This window comes from Macaca fascicularis, chromosome 12, assembly GCF_037993035.2.
Source record: "Macaca fascicularis isolate 582-1 chromosome 12, T2T-MFA8v1.1".
NCBI lineage: Eukaryota > Metazoa > Chordata > Mammalia > Primates > Cercopithecidae > Macaca > Macaca fascicularis.
Genome location: NC_088386.1, coordinates 74,445,172 through 74,470,650, shown reverse-complemented (window position 1 = coordinate 74,470,650; position 25,479 = coordinate 74,445,172). Strand labels below are relative to the sequence as shown.

The window sequence follows — 25,479 nt, the reverse complement described above, 5'->3', positions numbered from 1 at the left end:
CTTTAGAAAAGAAGATTAGACCTTGTTGCAAAAACCCATAACTCATCTTTTCCCTCAGGACTGACTGACAAAAGAATATAATTTGTTTTTGCTTTCTGCTATACCGAGATGATAGCTACTTAACTTCTATTATCCTAAAGCTGATGCCTTTTACCAGTGCCTACCTAACATGAAAGCAGATCTGTTTTCAAATACTCTGTGTTCTATATTGGGGTAGAGTGAATTAACAGCTGGTTTGCTCTGTTCAGCTCTCAGGTGTCTGGCATCCACGAGATGATGGGGTGCATTAAGAGACGAGTGGATCATCTGACCAAACAGTGTTCAGCACACAAGGAATATGCTCTCAAGAAACAACAACTAACAGCCTCAGTGGAGGGTTACCTACGGAAGGTAGTTTCATCAACTAAAACTTAAACATCTAAGTTGGTGGTAATAGATGATATGGTAGGGCAGTATGTGGGCATGGTGGGAGGACAGGGGCATGTCTCCTTAGGCTGCCCTTATGTTCCACATTGGGTCCTTTAATTGAACTAGACACGGTTGTAATTCACTATTGTTCATCAACCACCCCTGACCCAGGTGGCCTGTCTGTGCCTCTGGCCTGTAGGTATATACACAAAGGCAGTTCCCGCTTTGCACAGTACTGTGTTAACTGAACCAAGTACATATGGGAATAGAGTGGATTTTTCATGTGCATCGTTCTGAGCATGGTTCAAATATGCACAAGTTTCTGTTACCATGGTACCATACAACACCAGGACTATAGATAGGTAGATAGACTGATATATAGACAGATACCAAATATTATGAGTTTTAGGTTTTTCAAGGAATAAATTGCCATTGTTATATTTTATTGAACTAGACCAGTGCAAGGCAACACAGTCATTCTGCATATAAACATACATGTGAAAATCCTCTCTGCAAAGTGAACATGATGGCTTCGTATGGAAGAATTTTACTTCCTGTTTCCAAAGGGGAATAAAACTAAGGAGCTGCAATCTGACTAAATAAAAAAATTATTTGTCTTCAGCAAAAACTAGTAATATCTCAATGGCATTGATGCTAATGAATCTTGCTGTAGAGGCTGGGTCTCAAATTTTCAATGATGTTTTCATTTGATACGATGGACTTATGTGCCTGAACTTACATGAATAGAGTTAGTACCCTTCACTGGAGAGGACATTAAATATCAATGTCTGTATTTAAATTGCCTCCTCACCTGTTATTAATCAGAAACTTGGGAATTTTATCCTCGTTCTGGTGCCTGGGTTCAGGGAGTTTCCAAATATGGTGGCAGCTGTGGTGCTGCATCCCCTGGAGCTTGAGAACCAACCTAATTTGGTGGTGGTGGACCAGTAGGACCTCAGCTGCTGCTACTTGTCCTATTGCCAATTCGTAGTCAATTTGAGTCTGGGGAGTATGGACTGGAGTTAGAGCAATGGGACAAAGCATGTAACTTGAATGGAACAGAGCCCTTCAAGGGTCATTTTAGTCAATGACTCATGTCCACTGAGGATCAAATCATAGTCCTCCAAGTTCATCAATTAAATGTCCTAAGTATGCCCCTGTGTTTTACTACGACATGTCCAGGGTTTGGTGCTTCCCTAGAGTCCCTCTTCCCAAAATACTGCAGTGCTCATGCTCTGGATCTTGCCTTTAAAATGTGCCTGTAAATTGGGTGCCATTCCACTCACAGATAAATTCATCTCTGTTGATGTGTTAGCAAGTGCATTATCCTTCATAGGTAATACAGATAAGTTCTTAGAGGATGTGGATGATTGCTTATATCTCACAGCTGTTAATAAAAGAAATCCCTTTCCACATATAACCTTTGTTGGTGGGCCACAAGTATTACCTCCTGTGAAGAGCAGCATTATTAAAATATGAAATTCTGAATATTTAAAACTATATTAGATTAATATTGGTAAAATATATTTCAAGTATAATGAGAATCTATAAAATAATATTTATCTTCCTGACATATGTGTGTACCTATATGCAAAAATATATTACTAAGACTGCCATATATTATTCACTCCTAAAGGTGGAAATGTCAATTCAGAAAATCAGTCCAGTGCTTTCTAATGCAATGGATGTTGGCTCCACCTGTTCTGAATCAGAGAAGATTTTGAATAAATATCTGGAACTAGATATCCAAGCTAAGGTGAGTAAAACGAGAATGATTATTATGGCTATAATTTTGTAAATATAATTTTTAAATTATTTGATAGCTATAAACAATCCTAGCGCCCTTGAGGTTTACAATTCTAAATTCGTATGTAGCACACAATGACTTAAAAACTCATATTCTTACATGTCTAAATTATTTTTATATATGCATTTATTAGGACATTTGTGCTCACTGAAAGTCAGCATTACAGCTGGGTATTGGTCATTTGGTTCCCTTTCTTGCCTGGGCAGTTTCTCACAAAAAGCTTCATTTTGGGGGTGACAGAGGAGGCAGGGACAGTGCTTCTCTGACTATTGGCAATTTTTTCTGCAGGAGCAAGTTACCAAAAAATTACCAGAAGCAACGTGCATTATTGCAAGATTCCAAGGATATAAATAAAAACAACCTTGTTTGCTTACCTAACACTCAGAGACAGAAAGTGCCATACCCCCATCATAGCACCTTCTCCAGCTCCCCCATACCCGTTTCACATGGTGCTTAGCTCCAAACCTGCCCTGAAGTTTCTGTCTGCTCCAGCAAAGTTTAAGGACCTAAGTCAAGTGCCCTCCTCTGGTTGGTTCTCCCAGGTCCACAGGAAGAGCCCTGTGACTCCAGTTCTCAGCAGAAGAGCCTCCTTCATGGACTGTGTCCCCACCGGAAACTCACAAACACACTAATTTTTTGTTAAATGGAGTATTTTTTATTTATTATTTAGAATACTTAAAGCTTATGTCTGAACTCAATTTCATTTTTTAATGTTAAACATTTTAGAAATGGGAAGGAGATTACAAGGGAAGAAATTCCCCACTTCTCTCCTTCCCACAGTGCTATCATGAAGCAGAGCCTGTAAATTAAAATTGCCTTCATTCAGTGGAGTACTTGGGAAGCATATTAATCACAAGTAGGGAAGCAATCTCTCATTGCTGCAGAGCTTTTTTCTTTCATTTTGCTTGGTTTTGAGGTTGTTCTCACATGAAATTTTACATGGCTCTTTCTATGACATGCGTAATCGTCATGGCTACAATTTCTATTCGTCCATTTAATCAGTGGTTGGAGTTCACGTAACAGAAATTACACTCAGAAGAAAACATAGGAGAACATCCCTGAGCAAGTCAAAGTCACTGACTTTTTAGGTTATTTAGGCCTGATATGTGATATTTTCCCTACTAGCCCTTCTAGATAGAGATTTAAATAAGACTGCACTATCGATATGTCATCTTTTTGTAAACTAAAAACTAATGAATAAGTTTTGTAAATTTGCCATCTCTTATATAATAAAATTAGTTTAGGAATTTGCTAGAAGTATTGTTAAATTTCAAATAGCAATCTCATGTATAATTAATTCATTTAAATTATTTAAAACATTTTTAACCTTTCATACCAAACAACCTTTCTTTTATCTGTGACACAGAAAATAGAGTGCTCAAAATAAATATAGCTGATAGAACCAAGAATAATTTGTGATGATTTTCATTCTAAAGTGCCCTTCTTTTTTTTTTTTTGGAAGTTGTGTCTTTCTTTATTGTTCTTTATTGAGGAGATTCTTGGTATAAGTTCAATTAGTAATCATAATTGATGGATATGCAGAAGATAATGAAATGTGAATGTTCATGATTCCCCTGTCAGTTTCTGACCTCCAGTGCTTTGATTTTACAGGAGACATCACATGAATTAGAAGCAGCTGCAAAAACCATGATGGAGAAAAGCGAATTTGAATCTGATGAAATGGTATCACTTTCCTCTAAAGCCAGATGGCTAACAGAAGAATTAAACCTATTTGCCCAAAGCATTGACTACAGATCACAAGTCCTGCAAACTTACGTAGCATTTCTGAGGTCATCAGAGGAGGTATAGTACTATGTGTTAACCTTCTTCAGCAAGGTGGCCACTGCCCATGTCCTTGCTTTCTGTGGGGATATATGCTCTGCCTTGGTGGGTAGTTCCATGTCCTCTACCCCTGTGCATGGGATCACTTACAGGCCCTGTGTTCTTGTAAACCAAAGAGTGATTGCAGCAGTTCTCAATCTATAAAGGTTTATTTAGCCAAGGTTGAGATGTGCCTGGGAAAAAATAAAAATCCCAGGAGCACCTGTGACCTGTGCTTTTTCCAAAGGGGGGTTGGGGAACTTCAGTATTTAAAGGAGAAAGGGCAAGCACGAGGAAAACAAAAAGGAAGGAGGATAGGCAGTGAGGCAGCTGGTTACATTCTTGTGAGGCTCTGACTAGCCTCAGCAAATCTACATTTTACATGTGAAAACCTACATTTTTACATGGGGGAAAAGTAAATTATGCATTATTGCACACCCAGTAAATCTACATTTTACATAAGATAAACATGTGAAAAGAGGGAGTAGAGTCTATGACATAAAGCTGTAAAATTACAGTTATCTGTTTGGAAACAAAAGCAAAGTAGTTTTTGTGTGTGTGACCCAGTTCCCAAGCTTAACCTTCCCTTGGGCATAGTGACTTTGGGGTTCTGAGATTCTGTTTATTTGTTTTTTGTTTTTTTCCACATTCTTCAAGGCACCATACAAAGGCTCAAAAAATAAGTTGTTTTATTAAAAACATACAAATTTGTATGTGTGGATAGTATGGGATATGCACAAATAAACAAACTAGTTATACTGGAATAAATTTTACTATATCCTACAAATATTTACAATATCCTAAACAGACAACAAAATTATTTCAAAATAGTCATCTTCTTTTTTTTTTTTTTTTTTTTTGAGACAGAGTCTCGCTCTGCCGCCCAGGCTGGAGTGCAGTGGCGTGATCTTGGCTCACTACAAGCTCCGCCTCCCGGGTTCACGCCATTCTCCTGCCTCAGCCTCCCGAGTAGCTGGGACTACAGGCGCCCGCCACCTCGCCCGGCTAGTTTTTTTGTATTTTTTAGTAGAGACGGGGTTTCACTGTGTCAGCCAGGATGGTCTCGATCTCCTGACCTCGTGATCCGCTCGTCTCGGCCTCCCAAAGTGCTGGGATTACAGGCTTGAGCCACCGCGCCCGGCCCAAAATAGTCATCTTCTAAACCATAGATCTTTTTGAATACCTTAGCAGTTAGTGTGGTTCATTTGAAATACACAGAATTGCAAAATACAGGCTACTGGGTTCAGTCTCGAATCTGCCTTGTATGATGTGTCTTCCTATATTACCCCTCAGAGTTTCTTCCGAGGCCTTATTTTGTCTGGTTATGCTAGACAACCTCTAATATTCCCTCTAGTACACTGGATTCCATCTCAAAGGTCTTTGCTTCTTGAAGCTGGCATCAGTAATAGAAAAGCCCTAGAGTCTCACTTTATTTAACCCCTATCCTAGTAACCCCCATGCAAATATAAATCACTCTCCTCTTCAGGCAGAGAGGTGCTGGTTAGTGGGAGGCGGAGCCAGCAGGGTTCACTCAAAGGTGGAGCCAACCCAAGACAAGTATATGCTTGATTTTTTTCCTCTTCTTACCTCCACCTTCTCAACACCTTCCTTCTTAACTCTCACCACCACCATCCTGCCGGCACACCTCTCCTCTGTCCAATTCCTTTATAATATTCTCAGTTCACCACTGCATCCTTTTCTACATTTTTACTCAACTGTTTGTCCCTTCTGACTTTTTAGCTTTTTCTCTTTATTTTTCTTTTTTCTTAATTTTTGATTTTTGTGCATACATAGGTATATATATTTATGAGATGATTGGAGGCAGGCATGCAATGTGTAATAATCACATCATGGAGAATGGTGTACCCATCCCCTCGAGCATTTATCCTTCATGTTCTTTTTAGTTCTTGACCCTAAACTCTCATGGTTTGGCAAGTTCCAAACTATTCCCAACTGACAGAATTATCTTGTTGATGAATATTATAATGCAGTACGTGAAATGGTAGAGAAGCTACAAAGAAGTGCTTGCCTTCTGCATCTTCATTGCCAAAAATGAACCTCCTCAGCTTTCAGTTAAGCATCCACTTTGATCCACTCTGGCCTTTGGACCAGGAGGCTTAGCTTTGCAAACAACAATTTAATCAGAACATTCTAGCTTCCTGCTTTCTATTTTCTGCTAAATCTGTTTTTCTACCTGGCAGAGGCTTCCATCCTTCCAATCCTGGCGATGCTCCCCGTACATTACTTCACTCCTCCTCTGGCTTTCCTTTCTTCCTCACTAGCTAATGGTTACTCATTTCCTTTCCATTCTCCATCCCGTCAACTCCCTGCCCTCCACCCTGACTAACCCCTGCCAACTCCCAATACGAGATCAATCCAATAGTCTGTTTACTCAGCCTTTCTTTCCAAGCTTCCAGACACTCCAGTGGAAAATCATACAATTGTGCTGATTGGCCCCATTACAAATGCACGGGCCTCTGCCTCAGCTGGGTCTCCTATATGCTCCCTAGTTGGTTCCCATTTGGTAGCAATTCTCAAGCATATTACCTTAGTTTCTATCTCTAAATCTCATCCAATGTTCTTAACTCATATGTCACTGAAAAAAAAAAAATGAAGCCATTGACAATAATGGCCTTGACTTCCAAACTTGTTGACATATTCACCCATCCTCCATGGGTTCCAATAAATGAAAATATTCCTACATCCTTCAGCATCTAGCTCCGGCAATCATCTTCTAATTTTATTTTTTTTAATTTTATTATTATTATTATTTTGAGATGGAGTTTCACTCTTGTTGCCTAGGCTGCAGTGCAATGGCGCAATTTTGGCTCACTGCAACCTCCACCTCCTGGATTCAAGCGATTCTCCTGCTTCAGCCAGGAGTAGCTGGGATTACAGGCATGCGCCGCCACACCCAACTAATTTTTGTATTTTTAGTAGAGAAGGGTTTCTCCATGTTGGCCAGGCTGGTCTCGAACTGCCGACCTCAGGTGATCTGCCCGCCTTGGCCTTTCAAAGTGCTGGGATTACGGTGTGAGTTACCACATCCGGCCATCCTCTGATTTTTAAAAGATTTCTTTTCCATTGCTTCTTTCCCTTTGTTCTACAGTTATGTCCATATAGTCTTGCCCTCACCAAGGCTACCACTCCATCATTTTATTTCTCTTCAAATGTAGACCTTTTTTTTTTTTTTTTTTTTGGGAGACAGGGTCTCACTCTGTCGCCCAGGCTGGAGTGCAGTGGCATGATCACAGCTCACTGCAGCCTCAACTTTCCCAGGCTCAGGTGATCTTCCCACCTCAGCCTCCCAGGTAGCTGGGACTACAGGTATGTGCCACCAAGCCCAGCTATTTTTTTTTTTTTTTTTAAGAAATGGGGTTTCTTCATGATGCACAGGCTCAAATTTGGACTCTTGAAATGGGAAGAAGATATTCCTCACCTCTACTTGCTCATCCTGTCCTTGTCCCACTGCAATTCGCTTTATTCCTGTCTCAACCCTTCCACTTGCCACCTCTTCACTCCATTAAAAACATTCTTTTAAGCTACCTACTGGTTGACAGATGAAATAGTATATTTTCAGTCTTCATCCTGCTTAATCTTTCTGCAGCATTTATTTGACCCAGTTACCGACTCTCACCTCCTTTGGGTTTTTTTTTTTAAATAACAGATTTACTGAGGTATAATTTACATAGCATGAAACTCACATATTTCATAATGTCGTGATTTTTCCTATATTTATAGAATCATGCAACCACCATAGCACTCCAGTTTTAGTGTATGTCCATCATCCCCAGAAGAGCACTGGCTTACATTTTTAGGCAGTCCTGGCTCCCACCCCCAGCCTCAGGCAAGCACTGATCTACTTTCTGTCTCTCTAGGTTTGCCTTTTCTGAATATTTCACATAAGTGGAATAATCCTATCTACTTCTTTGTCTGTTCCTTGTCCTTACTCCTAGTTCACTTTTCTTTTTTGTTCTTAAAGCATGGTGGGTCATAGAGTTCTTGCATGTGCCCTCTCTTTTGCACATTGTACCCGCTTTTTTTTTTTTTTTTTACAAAAACCACATTCCCACCTATGGTTTCTTCACCAATAACTCAAAAGTGGTTCCTGAGCCCCAACTCTCCTGAGCTCTAAACCAGTGCTTTCAGTTAGTTATGTATCCTGTAGGCTCCTCCAACTCAGCAAAACACAGCTGGTGGCTTTTCCTCAAATATGCTTTTCCTTCTGTATTTTGGCATTGGGTTAATGACTCCACCATCCTTTCAGGAATGCTATTTAGAAGCTTCTATGTCTCTTTCAATCACTTTCTCACTGAGCATTTATTTTGTACTAGGTACTGTGCTTTTCATTCCTGATTTTATTTAATCCTTATAGCACCCTATGTTTTAGTTACTATGATCCCCATTTTGTAAATATGGGAAACTGAGGCTCTGAAGGATGAGGTATGCAAGATCAAGCACTAGCAAACGTCAAAGCTGAAGTTTCATCCCAAATTATTTCCCTTTTGTTTTTCCTATTTCAAAGGCCGTGCTCTTCCATATCTGTTTATTGAGCCAACCTAAAAGATTTCTGAACTCCCCTTTCTCTGCACTTGCACCATCACTTCCTCGGTTCAGGCTGTCATGATCTCTTATCCAGCTTAATGATGTCATCTTCTGCCTGCTCAGTTTGCCTCCTGTTTTTACCCCTTCACACTCCCCTTCCCTTTGTAGGCAAAACAAAAGTCATACTAAGGCAAATCTGATCACATTACCTCCTGAAATTCAGGTACTTTGACAAGTGTAATAAAGCAAGTTGCAAATAACTTTTACCAAAAATGAATAAAATCTCCCATTAATTCACCTAAATCAACTAGTACAGAGTTAAGGGAATTTCCATAATAATATGGTTCTCATTTGCATTCAAGGAGGCTTTTTTGAGCAGTTAGAAAAGAAGGATGAATTAAAGTTTGTGTTTTGAGAATTGCACATAACTGACTGCCCATAATATTGACACCCAGCATATAATGGATGACCTTATTGAAGGCCTGATGATTGCCATGCTGATTCCGAGTCATCTATCAGTGGTTTCAACCTAATCAGAATGTATCTCAATTATGTTGGTTACAGTAGGAGACAGGTTGAAACTTGCTGGCCAGCTTTATCCCAGCACAAATATCCCTCCGTCTCTTATCTTACCACTCAGCTTGTGTAACCTGTACTTCACTCACACTAAGATCATGTATTGTCCTCTGAACCAGTGAGTGTCTTCACAGCTAGTGTTTCACACTTTTACACAAGTTATCCCTCCCATCCGGGATCCCCTTTGACGCCTTCTCACCCTGGACAATTACTCAAGACACAGATCAAATGTCACTTCCTTTGGGAAGCGCTTCCCTATTTACTCCATACATAGAGTTGGTGGCCTCTCCTCAGTGTGCCCATAATATTGTCTGTGTATGTGTCTCTGTGTTGTAATAATTTGATTATGGCTCTCTTTCTCCTAGAACTATCTTTGAATACCTCCCAAAATAGTTAATTATTACTAGGGCATCTTAGAAGGCTCCATGGAGGAAGTGGCATTTTAACTGCTCATGAAGGATAAATAAGAGAGGAAAATTGAGGAAACATCATTCTGGGCTGAGGGAACAAGCATCAGCAAAACGTAGAGGCGTGTATAAGTGGAATATGGAAATGAGGAGAGAGCTTCTGTTTCTGAGAGCTATTTGCAGGCTCTCCTATCAAGTTCAGTTAAATCAAGAACAATGTTAAAATCTTTAAAATATAGTGACTAACCATTGCCTGAGATTTCTTACCATGTTTAGGTTGGGAGTTACGAGCTATTTAAATCTAGTCCTGTCAGGCATTGGTGTTACTGAAAATGCATACAAACTTGTGTCAAATAATTTCTACTATTTCTATATCATCCAATTACATATTAATCTGTAGGTCTACAGACACATTTGATTTTATATAAACTCTGCTCAAGGAGAGTGATTTAAAATGATCTAATATTGCTTATATTGGTTAGCAAATGAGAAAATATAATTCCAGGGAGGCATAGTAATGTACCTTAATAAGAGATTAGCTCATGGAGGCAGTTTAATATTAATACTTTGGCAGAACATTAAGAATTATTTATACTTTTTTATTCTGGTTTATTGCTGATTAGAAGTAAATCGTGATTTATTAATTACTAATCATCTTTCACTGGCCTGTATTTCTTACTGATTTGTATTATCTGATTCTATGTATGCATCTTTCTTCTGAATTATGAAACTTGGCTTTAGATGAAACCACACAGGTCTTTGACATACATTGTCCCAAATTGAAAAACACACAAACACAGAATTTATAAATATGATGTTGGCTTCAATAATTAGTTTTTATGCTTAATAAACCTGTCAGCTCAGTGTTCTACCCAAACAATCAACAATCCAAATAGATTTTTATATCTTTTCAATAAGTTGAAAACATTCAATAATTATTTTAAAAATTCTGAAAATGGGCTGGGGTTGGTGGCTAATGCCTGTAATCCCAGCACTTTGAGAGGCCAAGACAGGAGGATCTCTTGAGCCCAGGAGTCCGAGACCAACCTGGGCAACATAGCAAGACCTCATCTCTACAAAAACGAAAAAAACAACAAAAAAAATTAGCCAGGCCTGGTGTTGAGTGCCTATAGTCTGTAGTTTTTAACTATTAATACTTGGAGGATGAGGAGGGAGGATCGCTTGACCCCAAGAGATGGAGGCTGCAGTGAGCTATGATCGTGCCACTGCACTGTAGCCTGTGTGACAGAGCAAAAGACCTTATCTCTATAAATAAATAAATAAATAAAATGTTTAAAAATTAAAAATTCAGAAAATGTAGTTTTAGGTTTTATATAGGCTTTTATTGGAATCTACTGTTCTTTTTCTTTAAAAAAATGTGTTTGAGTGTTCTTAACCCTCTTTTTCTTTTTTAGGTAGAGATGCAGTTTCAGAGCTTAAAAGAATTTTATGAAACCAAAATCCCTCAGAAGGAGCAGGATGATGCTAAAGCCAAGCCTTGTTCTGACTCGACTGAGAAGCAGTGGCCACTATTTTTAAAGAAGAGTTTTGTAACACAAGATCTAGGGCTTGAGTTCCTTAATTTAATAAACATGGTAAGAATGACATTAAATGGATCACACCTTCTGCTAGGATTACTCATCAAAGTCAAAATAATAATTTCAAAGGTTCAGCTGTCTACTAATCAGCAGTTCTCTCGTAGGAAGTTCTCGTTAGCTTCATTCAACCTAGACCAGTCCTGAAGCCCAATATTTAAATGCTTACTTGGCCTAGAACTTTGGTTAGTTTATAACAGGAAGGTTGTTTTAACTATTAAGAAGGAAGAGTGACTGTAATCCAAATGCAACATTGTTATTATTAAATAGAGTCCTCAGAAGTCCACCCAAAAGTTCCGTGTTATGTTGAAAGCATGCAACAAGGTCCTTTCAAAATTTCTGGGGGCTAAAGACAACTTCTAAGATGAATCTTCTTTTGAAGAGTTTCTTACCTTAGCAGATCTTTTTGTTGTAAAGGTCCATTGTATTTAGAAAAATACCCTAACCTTTAGCTGTCTTGAATTATGTCTGTAAAATATTCTAGAATCCTTATATCCACCCATAACCAATATTAAATTCCCTGTAGGATACTTAAAAGATGGTTAGTCCACTTCTCTTTCAATACCTCAAGTATTTTCCTAATGAAACTGCTCATTTCATTGTTGGAGAATGCCAGCTGCTAGAAAACTTTTTTTTTTTTAATGTTAAATATATCTGTTTCCATATCTACTCCTAATCTTCTGTAGCTACACAGGGACAAAAAGTATTCATATTTAATTTCTCTTATATATGAAAGTCCTTCCAACATTAAAAACAGTTTGCTATGTCTGAGTGTTTTCTGCAGCATTAAAAATCCTTTCCATCATTTATGAAGGAGCTTTATTTTTCTTTCTATGCGATTGATCCCCCCTTCTCAGGATTTTCTGTGGTTTGTCGAGATCATTCATTAAATGTAACCAAAAAGTGAACTACAGGTGCAACACAGAGTACAATAAACTGGACATTATTATTTACTAATGAGACCTACAATTATGCTAACATTTTTAGGAGTAGTTTCACTTTGCTGGTACATGTTAAGCTTGTGATAGAACAAAACTCTCATAATATTTTTATTGCAGCTTCTGTCAAACCATGTCTCTCCCATATTATACCTGTATCAGCCATTTACCTTTTTTATACAAATATGAGTTTTTATATTTTTTTATTTAATTTTATTTTGTTAGTCTTCACACATGATCCCATCTTGCTAAACTAATTTGAACCTATCTAGTATATTAGCCATCTGTCTTGGGTTTAATTCTGTAGATATGACAAGTAAGCTTTCTATGGCAGCAATTAGTTCTTAAATATAAATGCCTAAAGGGCAGATTGACATTCCAGTTCATGAAGCAGTCTATTGATTAACCAGTTTTTAAAATAATCATGAATGCTCCCAATAATACTTAATTCAGCCACTACTTCATAATCTTTGTATTAAGTCTATAATGGGAGACTTTCTCAAATAAACTGCTCAAAAGAAGGTTTACCTACCTAGTATCCTATCAATGACACAGACATAATTTGACATAAATCAGGATGGCTCCTAGTGATCAAGGCATTCTTTCCAAAATGCTCACAAAGTGCTTGATAAGTAATGAACTTACTGCACTGATTTTCAGTGTGAAGCTTACCAATCTGTAAATTGTGTAATCCATCCTTTCCTCCTTTTGAAAATCAGGGCATTTTCTGTTCTCTAATTTTATGGCCCTTCTAGTTTCTGTAGATTTTCAAAGATAACTGACAGCTGCAATTTTCTCTGTACCTGGGATGTGATTAATCTCAGTCTGGAGCCTGAATTCATTTGGAAGAGTTAGGGTCTAACTACCCTCATCTACTTTGAGCTACAATTTTCTCTTTGTCTTGTTTCAACTTTTGTTGTTTGAAGACCATTCTTGTTACACCTACTTGGAAATAAAAGATGCATTAGCTAATTCTAATTTATCCAACACTATCCTTAAGCATTAAAGAAAACTTGCTAAGCAATTTGCCCATGTACCTGTGTGATCTAGGTACTTTACTGTAAAAAATATATATATATATTTTTCATTTAGAACATTTAGAACATGTATTATCCATCTATCTATTGCTCTGTCTCTCTCTTACACTTTTACATGGTTCAATCAATCTTCTCCCATCTGTTGATTATATATGTTTGTGATTTACCTAAGGGAATTCAAATACTTTCAAACTGCATAATTTTGTCTATCTTATTACTAACTTAATTTCAGAAATTTTAGTTCTGGAATATACAGTTGGTACTTTTATTTATTAGAGTTAAATTGCTGACGAAATTCGAAATTCTGTTTCTTGTCTGTACTTTTCCCATCCTTCCAATACTTTCTTGAACCATATATTAACCCTAGGCACTTAAAGTGCTTGTCAGCTAACTACAACATTTGGATTTGGAGCTCTTTCTTTCTTTTTTTCCTTTCTTTCCTTTCTTTTTTTTTTTTTTTGATAGAGTCTCGCTCTGTCACCCAGGCTGGAGTGCAGTGGCGCGATCTCAGCTCCCTTCAACCTCCAGCTCTCGGGTTCAAGCGATTCTCATGCCTCAGTCCCTAGATTAGCTGGAATTACAGGTGCCCGCCACCAGGCCCAGCAAATAATTGTATTTTTAGTAGAGACGGGGTTTCACCACGTTGGCCAGGCTGGTCTCGAACTCCTGACTTCAAGTGATCTGCCCACCTCGGCCTCCCAAAGTGCTGGGATTACAGGCATGAACCACAGCACCCGGCCGATCTGGAGCGGTTTCTATTGTCTAATTTTTCACTTGGTTTCCAGTCCTGTAGTCCTGTGTCTTGGCAGCACTAGTGAATATTTATCAAATGCCAGACATTATGTATAAAAAATTGGAGGATCGGCAGATGGTGTTTTCTTCTTCTAGAAAGGGTCGCCCTTCTTTCTCCAGGCAGGTGTTGGTAGGCAATCACTGAAGCCAATCAGAAGCTGGCAGAGTTGTGTTTGCAGTGTAGTCCTGTCCCCTCAGGCTCCCAGAGTTTTGTATTGAGAGCCAGGTGCTTTCTCTGAGATCTGTGCCCCTGGCAGGTCACAAACTCCAATCTTTGTTTGGGTTGTCTGCTGAAAAACTCCACTCTGCTTTTCAGAGGCCTTTAGCTAAGGTTTTTTAATCCACTGCCCCATATACCCCTGGTATTTTGTCAGTCTTCTTTAGAAGAAGATCATTGTGCTTGAAGCCCTCCAAGTGTCTGCCAAAATCTCTGTTGGTTTCTCTGCTCCAGGGAAGTCTTGATTATCAGCCTCCTGTCTGCACAGAATTGGGAAATGCCCCTGGGATGACAGATGAGCTCACCACTGTCAGGTTCTTCCCTCTCTGGAGTCAGCCTCTCTAGTTCTGGTTGCAGAGCAGCTCTCTGCTTCCTTCAAATGGATTCCCTCTGCATTTTACCTAGCTTTTCTAGGTATTCTAAGCAAAAGCACTGCTCTGCCACTGGCTACTCCATTCTACCCAGAAGTCCTTTGTTACTTATTTAGAATGTTTAAGATTGTACAATCAGATTTTCGTTTTTAAAGATCTGCAACAATAACTCATTCCAAATTATATTTTGAATCTATATCTAAATAAACTTAGGTTATCATAATATTCAATGCCTACTTAGATCTCCCAGAAATAGCATGTATTTTACTACTGTGCTCTGGTGGTCTTTTATCTTGATGTCATAAACATGGTCACTCTACCCCAAGGTCTTTGCCACTATCATAGGATAAATAAGTTCCTCCTTACTGATTAAAATTAAAGCCCACATGATAATGAAATTTATTGGTTAGCAACATTTGGAGAGATGAAATTGTTGGTAAAGTAAGTAAAACAATTTTTTTCATTCTCATGATATCTTTTGGACCACTAGGCTTTTAAACAAACATTGTTGTTGAATCATGGTGACCAGTTTGCTCGTCAAGAAGGCAGAGGCCAGCTGGTATATTCAATTGAGTGTTCTGTTCTTTATTGGGTTGTCGTGGCTCATATTTTCAAGCCAGAAATAGAAAATTTTTCAGTTCATCTAAAAATCATTAAGATCAGAGAAATTGATTCAGGTTCAAATTATGACAGACATCTTGATGAAACTTCCAATTTATTTATTTATAATGGTCAGTACCAAGAATGCTATCTGGGATACAGCCTTCCTATTATCAAGGTATCTGAAAAGTAAGACATCAGAAAACCATTTATGGTGCATGAATACAAGTGAAAAAGGAATGCTTTAGTCGCCTATTTAGACTGGATTATGGCAAAAAGTTTCCATGCCCTACACGGAAGTAAAATGAGTACTGTGTTTACTGATTAGACCTCAGGCAAATTATTCAATCTTCTTGAGTGGCCAAAATATTCATCTGCCAAATACAGGATCACTTTTCACAGATCCTACTAGCTAGACATCTACGAATCCTACTATAGCTCTCCTTTCTCTAGACCTCACTCAGAATCCACCATATCCTTCTGATTAAAGTTGTCATTGGCATGCTGCAGTTTCAAAATTTATGTTAAATTATATAGTACATTACATTCTGGTTAATCATTTCTTTAAAATATGTGAAAGATAACTTTATTATATAGATAAAAGTATAATTTGGGGTGGATTCTGCTGAGTTGTCTAATATCTTTCATAATTTATTATGTATCATTATTAATAATGAGGGAATATATCATTTTATTACTAGATTATTAAGTTCATGGAGGAATCCTCATTTAGGACCTACAAATATATATATTTTTTGGAATTAGTTGCCACTTTATAATGTATAAAATTATATAAAAATATAAGTGCACAATATCAATATCATTTAAAATAATTTTAAAATAAAATGGCCTATCTTTAAAATATCCTGTTCAATATTTATGATACTATCAATTGCTGTCATTGAGATGATAGAAATTTGAAGATTTATTGAGAAAGGCTGGCTACTAAAGTAAAAACATAATAACTGTTTTGCCAAATGAATGTTCCTGTGCATTTTTTAAATGTTTCTACAGAAATAAAGCACACGTAGTCTTACTCTTTGCTATTATCATTTTACCACTAATTGAATTTCCCTTTGTTTAAAACCATTGTTTAAAAGATTTCTAATCAGTAAAGCAGAACATATGAAAGCTTGGAAGTGAAATCTTCGATTTTAGGTACTGTGCTTCCGGTGTATGATGTAGTTCTGAATACAGAGATGCAGACCCATTTCAGTTCTCACAAAATGGAGGAACTTGAGAAACAGCAAAGGACATTTAAAATAATTGCAATGTATACAATGGAATAGTTTAAAGAAAAAGAAAAACAGTGGTCCAGAACATCCTGTCCCCTCCTATTCCTCAATACTGATATTTTGATGTATTCTAATGAGCGTGTTAAAATAAAAGATAGAGTATCTTTCAAATGCATATAGGTATACTTATACGCATGTTTTAAATCTTGACTTCAAAAATTCTGGATCCTCTGCTCATTAAATAATCTTTTAAACCCCAGGAAATAACCAGACCCTAGGTACGAATTCAAACACCCCTTGGGTCTTGAAGAACTGGGGACCTGACGTCTAAGAACAGTATGTGGGTTCCGAGAGCTGAACTGTGCCTCTGCGCAGGGAGTTCGAACTTGTTGGGATGTCAGAACCGTGCTCTGCTTTGGCTGTGATAAAGAATTTGCCTCGTCAAATAGTTATATACAACAAAAAGCTGTATCTCTTGGGAAAGAAAAGCTATTATATGAATTATTAATTTAACAGGCAAAAGAGAATGAGATACTAAATGTGGAAAATGAAGTGTACATCATGAAGAACACTATGGAAAACCAGAAAGCAGAACGGGAAGAACTTAGCCTCCTTCGGCTGGCATGGCAGCTTAAAGCCACGGAAAGCAAGCCTGTCAAACAGCAGTGGGCGGCATTCAAAGAGCAGCTTAAAAAGGTGAGGCAAGGGACAATGGGGTGTGAAAAGGAATGAAATTCTGACACAGGCTAACATGAGCGAACCTTGAAAACACTAGCTAAGTGAAATAAGCCAAACACAAAAGGATAAATATCGTGTGATTCCACTTATAACTGAGGTCCCTGTCGTCAAACTCATAGAGGCAGAAAGCAGAATGTAGGTTACCAGGGGCTGGGAGATCGAGGGAGGGAATGGGGAGTTGTTTAATGGGTGCAGAGTTTCTGTTTGGGATGATGAACAAGTTCTGGAGATGGATGGTGGTGATGGTGATTGCACAATGATATGAATGTATTAAATATCATGCCTCTGAAATGTACACCCCAAAATGGTAAACATGGTAACTTTTATTATGTATATTTTACCACAGTAAAACCAAAAAAGGCAGCAGAAACCAAGGGCCTTACTCCTTGGTTGTTTAGAACCCTGAGCTCATGCCACATCCTGAGCGTTTTCATGGGGCTTGAAAAATTTGATCACACTCTTGTCATTACTAGAATGATCACATTTGCTGGAGATGTCAAAGAAAATGCATGTGTAACTGTCCAATATTTATTTCAGACTACTCACAACTTAAAACTTCTTCAGGAAGCACTTATGCCTGTGTCTGCACTTGACCTTGGAGGGAGCCTCCAGTTCATTTTAGGGCTACGACAAAAATGGAATGACATGAAGCCTCAGTTCCAGGTGAAGAAATACATTGCCGGATTTGGGTGAATGGAAAAAATATTTAAAACTGTTTGGTTGCAGTTTACCTGATTAATTGTAATAGGCTGGTGAATTTCTATTTTTTAAACAAAAGTATCGCTTGTCTAAAAATCCACTGTAGGGACATTTTTCTTACTGTTTTCCTACATTCTTTTGAATTTGATGATATACCAACATTTGGGCTACAAAATGTCCTAAATAGATTTTTATCTTAGATTTTTAAAATTCACATGGCTAATTAAACTAGTCATATATTTATCCTGTATTTTCACTCTAACTCTTTTCCTGGGGAGTGCAGAGGTGTTTTAAATTGAGACCTCTCAGAACAAGGATGGGCAACCTCGGACCCAGAGGCTCTGCTGCCCTGAGTCCCTGAGGTGACCACTGTTATGTCACTGTCCTCACCCACCAGCACCCCAGGCACGTACCATCACCCCAGGAATTTTGCTGTGCTCTCCACTCCACCTCTCAGGATATGAGCAACAAAACCACAAGTCATGCTCCTGACCCTGACTGCTTAACACTGTCCCTATTTCCCTGCCTCTTGCCTCTCCAAAATGTGACACAACTGCCAAAAATTGCCAGCTGCTAGTCACATCATACTTCTGCCTGGATTCTTATGCTTTGCTGCAAAATTTAGATACCTGTGTTTCTAGCTGTCACTACATAAATGTGGGCTTCAAAGAATCCCAGAATCAGAAGATTGAAGATTCCTTTAGGGAACGGTAGGTTTCCATTAAGACAAAAACCAATGTAAAACATAGCCACCACGCCTGCTACACACAAACACACCCACAACTGTAACCCACAGCAAACTCTTTAAAACTCTCAGCAAATGTGACTGGCCTATATTAGGTTCTTTAATACACCCTGTGTTATCTGCTTATATGCGTTTGGTTTGTATGCACATTTGCATGTACATGTAAGTTCCTCTAAATCAGGACCATTGCCATACTTCTTTAGCCCCGTCACTGTGGTGCACATATATTTGATGCCCAAATGCTTAAACTCGACGACCCTTTTTAGGTCACTCTTCTGAAAATTATCTCCTTAGTCTAAATCATTTCCATTGCTTTTACCTTTCATACAAAAGATCTACGCTTGAAATTATAGTAGCATTCTCTCTCTTTCTTTCTCTCACTCTGTCTCTCTTTTTTTTTTTTTTTTTTTTTTTTTTTTTTTTTTTGAGACAGAGTCTTACTCTGTTGCCCAGGCTGGAGTGCAGTAGCACAATTTTGTCTTGCTGCAGGCTTTGCCTTCCAGGTTCAAGTGATTCTCGTGTCTCAGCCTCTGGGGTAGCTGGGATTACAGGTGTACGCCACCACGCCCGGCTAATTTTTGTATTTTTAGTAGAGACAGGGTTTTGCCATATTGGCTAGGGTAGTCTTGAACTCCTGCCCTCAGGTGGTCAACCCTCCTTGGCCTCCCAAAGTACTGGGATTATAGACGTGAGCCACCGTGCCCGGCCTACAGTAGCATTCTCTTTAAAGTATGCCCCCGTTGTAAATTCTATTCCAGAATCTGGATTCCCATAAGGGGTATCTGAGCAATGCCAGGTGAAAGAGAAGGCAGTTTATCCTTCCCTACATGTGATGGCTATTTGTGGATCATGGGATGACCGCTTTTGAAACAGTCTGTCTACTATGCTGTTCAGCTGGTGGTTCATTCTGATCATTCTTTTATCACAGAGCACAAGTTATTCCCCTGATATATTTTTACACTCATCTCCTCATGGTGTTTTTACCATACTGCCTGATTCTAGTCTGTATTAAATATCAGAGATAATCATGGGGCTGCATAAAATATCTAAAATACATTTACTTAACAGATGAATAGAACATTTGGTATGCCATAGAAATGTATGACTTTGTTTTTCCACATAGCTTTGAAACATTTTTGCATTGCTCATGCTATTTTTTTTTGTAAACTTCTCAGATGAATATAGAAAAATATATCTCTATCATCCAGCACAATGCCCAAATTTTTTGGAGGGTGAGGGCATTCATAATAAGTGTTTGTTGACAAATGAATGAGTGATTCATTGTTTAGACCTTTATATTGTCAGTTGCAAAGTAAAAAAGTTCTTTAAAAGCAAGATTTTTTTATCACTTTCAATATTTTAGCAATTAAATGATGAGGTTCAATACATTATGAAAGAATCAGAGGAGTTAACTGGCAAAAGAGCCCCTGTAAAAGAAAAGTCTCAACAACTGAAGGACCTCATTCACCTCCAACAAAAACAGAAAGAGAGAATCCAGGATTACGAGGATATCCTGTACAAGGTGGTCCAGTTCCACCAAGTCAAGGAAGCGGTAAGGCTTAGAAGGGATGTTTGAAAAATCCTGAGTTTTAAACTATGCAATTAAAAATGAATTATTAAATAATAAATAAAGACCAAATTGTATCTTCTAATATCAGAAGTTTACACAATCTGGCCCCTATCTTTACTCTCACTATGTTCCTATTCTTCCTTTTGTTCCAGACAAACTGAGCTCTTCATCCCTCAGAGATGATGCACACATATCTAACTCCAACCCTTGACTCTCAGGCTGCCATTATTTGACAAGTCTGTCTTTCTCCTCCCTCTTATCTAAATCCTATACCTCCTTCCAACAATCCTACCTCACTTGGAGTGATTTCTCTCTCTTCAAAAATCCTAGAGCTCATTATTTATTCCACATATCTTGCATTTTACTATCTTGATTCTTAACTACCTTTTGATAAGCATAGCTTCCCTCCCCTACCCCCCCGCCCCGCCCAATTCAGTTGTAGGCTCTTTGAGGGCAGAAACCAAGTTCAATTTTTTTTTTTTTTTTTTTTTTGCACTTCAAGTACCTGACATCACGGAGTGCTATTTGTTGGTGGCATTTTTACAAAAACTTCATAGTTATGGTCTCTATTAACATAAGATAGAGGAATATTAATTAATATCCCTTTAAAATAGCCTCTAAATTTACTCAGAGCACAGGCCTAGATCTTGCTAATGTTTTGGTTCATGACCAAAAAGAATTTCCTTCTTTAATGGAACTGACGACATTAGCAGTTCAATTTTACCACCATTGGATTTGCAGCATTCTTATTTGGCTAATGCCAACAGTTTATAGATGGCCTTGGCAGCATTTCGACCAGCTAGCAAAATGTGCTATAGAAATTAGGCTTAAAAAAAAAAATCTGTCTTCATATAAAACTCAGGTTAATTGTTAATGCCCTAAATTTTAGCTGGGACATCTCATCAGATCAAGAGAGCTGGAGTTTGTAGAGCAGCCGAAGGAACTGGGTGATGCTCACGATGTGCAGATTCACCTCTGGTGCTCTCAGGAAAAGCAAGCACGTGTAGACCATCTCCACAGACTGGCCCTTTCCTTGGGAGTGGACATCATCTCATCAGTGCAGCGGCCTGTAAGCATCCAGCACCACCATCATTTGACTCAGTTCTAACTGGGGCTTGGGCTAGCGTATGAAAGAAACCAGGCAGATTGCTTAGTATATGTTAAATTTAAAAATAAATTAAACCATTGGGGTAGTTATTAGTGATTCGTTTCTACCCTCTGACAAGAGAAAAAATTTTAAGTAGAAAATCTAAATATAAAAGTCTTGTTGAATACCTCTATTCTCATGAAAAAATATTTAAGAGCATTTATATAGTAGATCTGTATAGTCCAGTGTCGCAGTCACTTTTTTGCCTTTGACATGTGCCTAATGCAACTAAAAAACTAAAGTTTTAATTTTATTTAACTTGCATTAATTTAAATACAAATTTAAAAACTGATCCTCAGTATAGTTATTGGAAAACTTTTAAGTATGTTGAGAGCAATTTGGGTATGGGAATCAACTTTTGAAACTGTAAATTAAAAAAATTAAAATACAGATCAAATATTTCTGATCAAAATTTAGCAACAAGTGAGGATGCTCAAAGTATGAAATACACACCAGATTTCAAAGAGGTATTATGAAAAGCAATCATAGTAGTATTTTTTATATTACTTACATGTTAAAATGGTGATATTTGGACATAGTTGGTTATATTATAAAAATTAATTTTGCTCTATCTTTTTATTTGATTTTTTGATATGACTACTAGGCAATTTTAAATTATTTGTGTGTTTACATTCTATTTTTGTTGGCCAATGCTGTTTTAGCATTGCTGATCTGGAAGACCATCTAGATCTTAGAGTTCACCCAGGCCAGAGCTATCATTTTATGGATGAAGAATTTGAGGCAAACAGAAATTCCCACCTTACCCATAAAAGCCCAGAATGGAGAAGTCCAAGTCTCCTGATTCTAGCCAGGGCTTGTTGGATTTGTTTGATGCCACTGTCAGACTTCAAAAGAGGGGCCTAAAAGAGAAGGAAATATTCCCAGATCAAATTTTCATCAATAATTCACTGGACATTGATTCTTAAAAAAAAATCCTTCTTCGGCCTGGGCACATTGACTCACGCCTGTAATCCCAGCACTTTAGGAGGCCGAGAAGTTCAAGACCAGCCTGGCCAACATGGCGAAACTCTGTCTCTACTAAAACTACAAAAATTAGCCAGGTGTGGTATTACATGCCTATAATCCCAGTTACTTGGGAGGCTGAGGTAGGGGAATCGCTTGAACCCGGGAAGGAGAGGTTGCAGTGAGTTAAGATCCAGCCTTTGCACTCCAGCCTGGGCAACAGAGTGAATAAGACTCCATCTCAAAAAGAAAAAAGAAAAAAAACACACACATACACACAAAAACCACCACTACCAACAAACACAAAATAAAACACAAAATCCTTCTCCAGATTTCTAACTTGAGGGGAGAAAAGATTATGTTTACTCTAACAACAGGTATAACATTAATAAAATCATAATGGCCCATTTTATTTTAAAGTACATGTAAGATATCCACTAAACTATATGAAATGCAGTGAATATAAAATATATATTTTTTGAACTGAAAGATACAGAAATACAAATTATCTGCTGTTGTTAATGGAATTGGTTTTTTGCCAGGAAAGAGCTTTCTTTTTAAAGAGTTTTATTTTATTAGTACATTTATTTTTAAAAGAATAAGAAAGCAAGAAGTCTCACTTTGTGCAAATAATGTGAATTGTTCTCCAGTCGTCCTCTGGCCTTGGCCCTGGCAGCCCGCTGTGCTGAGCTGAGATTGGAGCACTTGCATAATGAACCTGAGGTTAAGCTCAAGTTGACAGGAAAATTATAGTGCAGAAATCAAATGTTTCTAATGCATATTTTAGGCCTTTTGAAGTAAAGATCATACCCTATAATGAATGGGGTCTCTGAGGAGTCGGGTGTGATGAGTGAATCTTCAACACTAGAAATTCGAGCTGGGAAATATCTTTTCTATAATGTTGGGTGTCTGGCTTCTTTCTGAAATAATTATGCTCAAATATGTTTAAGGTAAAATAAATCAGGAACCTATTTCTTTTTTAAAAAAGTGTCATTTATGAGTTTCATAATTCAGGTAAATAGCTTACTCATCTCATTGCTGTTTTGCCCATTCTCCCCATTACCACCATTTGTCTCTTTTAGCACTGCTCTAATGTTTCTGCAAAGAACTTACAGCAACAGCTGGAGCTCCTTGAGGAGGAAAGCATGAAGTGGCGTGCCAAAGCTGAGGAGTATGAACGGAGCCTGTCCCGTAGTTTGGAGTACTGCGCCATGAGAGACGAGATAAACGAGGTGGGGGTGGGAGGGGTGAGAACTGGCACATTGCCAAAAAGCTGTTTGACCCTAAAGCATGTGTCTAAATGTCCACATATGTGCACACTCCCACACACACAGACACACAGTGAATCAGGAGACTTTCTTCTCACTTATGTCTTTTAATCCACTGAGCAGTGACCTCAGGGCTCTGGAAGTTTGAGTCAACTTCAAGCTCCCAAATTTGTTGAAGTCAGTATGATGTCAATACATAGAAAAACCAATAATTCAGTAGTATGGTTTTTTTGCTTGCTTTTGTTTGTTTTTTGCTTCCCCCTTCTCCCTCAAACCTGTATAGCAGTCATTTGCTTGAGTGGATACAGCTTTTTCAGGACCCAGAGGAAGGGGTGACATTGACCAGTTCGTTGCAGCCAACTCCAGCCTGCTGAGGTTCTATTTAAGGGTCATTGACTCATGGTGAGTCAATGGTGCCAGAGGCCAGGGAGCAGGCACTTTGCTTCGGAGGCTACGAAGTATTATCACTGAGGTCTAGTGGCTGGTTTCATATTTACTCAAACTGCGTGGCTTTTCTGGCAAAACAACTCTTCGAGAAAAAAGAAGTAACAGATCAGAGTGATCTTCTACATCCATGCACCTCCACATGCTTAATTCTACCTCCTCTCCCTCAACTGTAACCAATCAACAACACCTAGATATTCACTAAATCACAACCACCACCTGCTCCTAGCTAAGCTTTCCATTGAAAGGCTTACTTGTTCTGGGAGAAAACAACTCACAGATTGGGATAGCAACAGTTCTGATTCTTAACTGGGAAGTGATAGCAGAACACAAGGGTACCCATAATTCTGGATTTATCTCCATTTAGAACAAAATGTTTCTGAGCCTATTAAGCCATGAGTCCATTGGGAAAGAAGGTGGTGGAAAAGGAGGCAGTAAACTTTCTTCACTCTCTATTTATGCCCAATTTACATCAACTAGACCCAGCAAGTATCAAATATTACCCAACAACATTAAAGCACAGAAATAAGTGTAAATAACTCAACTTTAATGGTGGCATGGCTCTGAAGTGGCCCTTCCTGTAGGCCACATATTTACAGACCACAGGCAGGTGCAGGATGGAGCATGGCTGGAAGAAAAACCAGAGGGGAAGAGAGCAGGAGTGGCCACTTTGATCCTGTTAAACAGGAGGGAAGCAGGAACTGATATCTGATAATGATGTTCATTTCAGCAGTGTGCTACAGGACTGTAGAGTTTCAGCTCATAATTTGTGTTCCAGCGAGTTACTTTTGGCTAGAGAGGTGTCAAGACTCTTTGGGGTTGAACCGGTGTTGTAATTTGCCCTGTAGGTGATAGAATGGCCACTTCAGGTTCCTGTACTGCTGCTTACATGTCAATCACGTCTTGTTAAGGAAAACCATCAGAGCACATTAGTCTCCCCAAGGCTACAAAATGTGGATTCATGGTTATGGAAACTGTTCCTTTACAGTCTTTCCTTAAAGTTATCTTCTTTATTCCTCCTTCTCTCTTCTTTCCTCCCCTCCCCCTCCCCCTTTCCTCTGGTTTTCCCTCCTTCTCTTCCTCCTCGTGTACTTCTATTTGTAAACCTTTGTCTTGCCAAAAATCCTCCCTCTTTGCAGGGATGGTTGGGCTCTACATTTGCTGACGTGCAAGTGGAGCAGGCTGAGGGGTTTTCCCAGCCCCCTCTGGCTCCATTTCTGTCTCCCTGTAGACCTGTGATATTTATGAAGCTGGGTCTCCCTGTTCAGGCCCTTCCAGCAGGAATTCTATTTATAGGGACTGCCTCATGATGAGACTGCGTTTGGAGCCAGTCGGCTGGGATGACAGATGTCCCTTCCTGTCAGTAGGGACGCCCCAGGATTGTCTGTACCGTGTCAGAATGAGCAGCCAGATACATGCGGGTTTGATTTAGGAATCAGGTATCACTTCAGCATGCTCTTACATTTTAAGAGAGATATTCTTCCCATTTGCTTCCACTACAGATCCAGTTAATCTTTCATGTAACTTACAATTTCACATTTAAATGACCTTTGAGA

General features: G+C 38.5%; 1 protein-coding gene and 1 long non-coding RNA gene across 5 annotated transcripts in view; one reads left to right on the top strand and one right to left on the bottom strand.

The window, feature by feature from the left end:
- Window positions 1-25,479, bottom strand: part of LOC107126920 (uncharacterized) — a 195,756-nt gene that overhangs the window by 84,494 nt on the left and 85,783 nt on the right. For all 3 annotated transcript variants that reach the window (XR_010580219.2, XR_001483973.4, XR_010580220.2), the window contains one exon: window positions 22,013-22,108. This is a non-coding gene — a long non-coding RNA (uncharacterized lncRNA). The remainder of the gene's footprint in view (window positions 1-22,012; window positions 22,109-25,479) is intronic.
- The window catches only part of CCDC141 (coiled-coil domain containing 141), a 210,274-nt gene that overhangs the window by 152,551 nt on the left and 32,244 nt on the right, over window positions 1-25,479 (top strand). For both annotated transcript variants that reach the window (XM_015432436.4, XM_074009537.1), the window contains 9 exons: window positions 249-390; window positions 2,045-2,164; window positions 3,827-4,018; window positions 10,980-11,159; window positions 16,866-17,045; window positions 17,625-17,750; window positions 19,895-20,083; window positions 20,991-21,170; window positions 23,294-23,443. In XM_015432436.4, coding sequence (XP_015287922.3) covers window positions 249-390; window positions 2,045-2,164; window positions 3,827-4,018; window positions 10,980-11,159; window positions 16,866-17,045; window positions 17,625-17,750; window positions 19,895-20,083; window positions 20,991-21,170; window positions 23,294-23,443 — 1,459 coding nt within the window. The remainder of the gene's footprint in view (window positions 1-248; window positions 391-2,044; window positions 2,165-3,826; window positions 4,019-10,979; window positions 11,160-16,865; window positions 17,046-17,624; window positions 17,751-19,894; window positions 20,084-20,990; window positions 21,171-23,293; window positions 23,444-25,479) is intronic.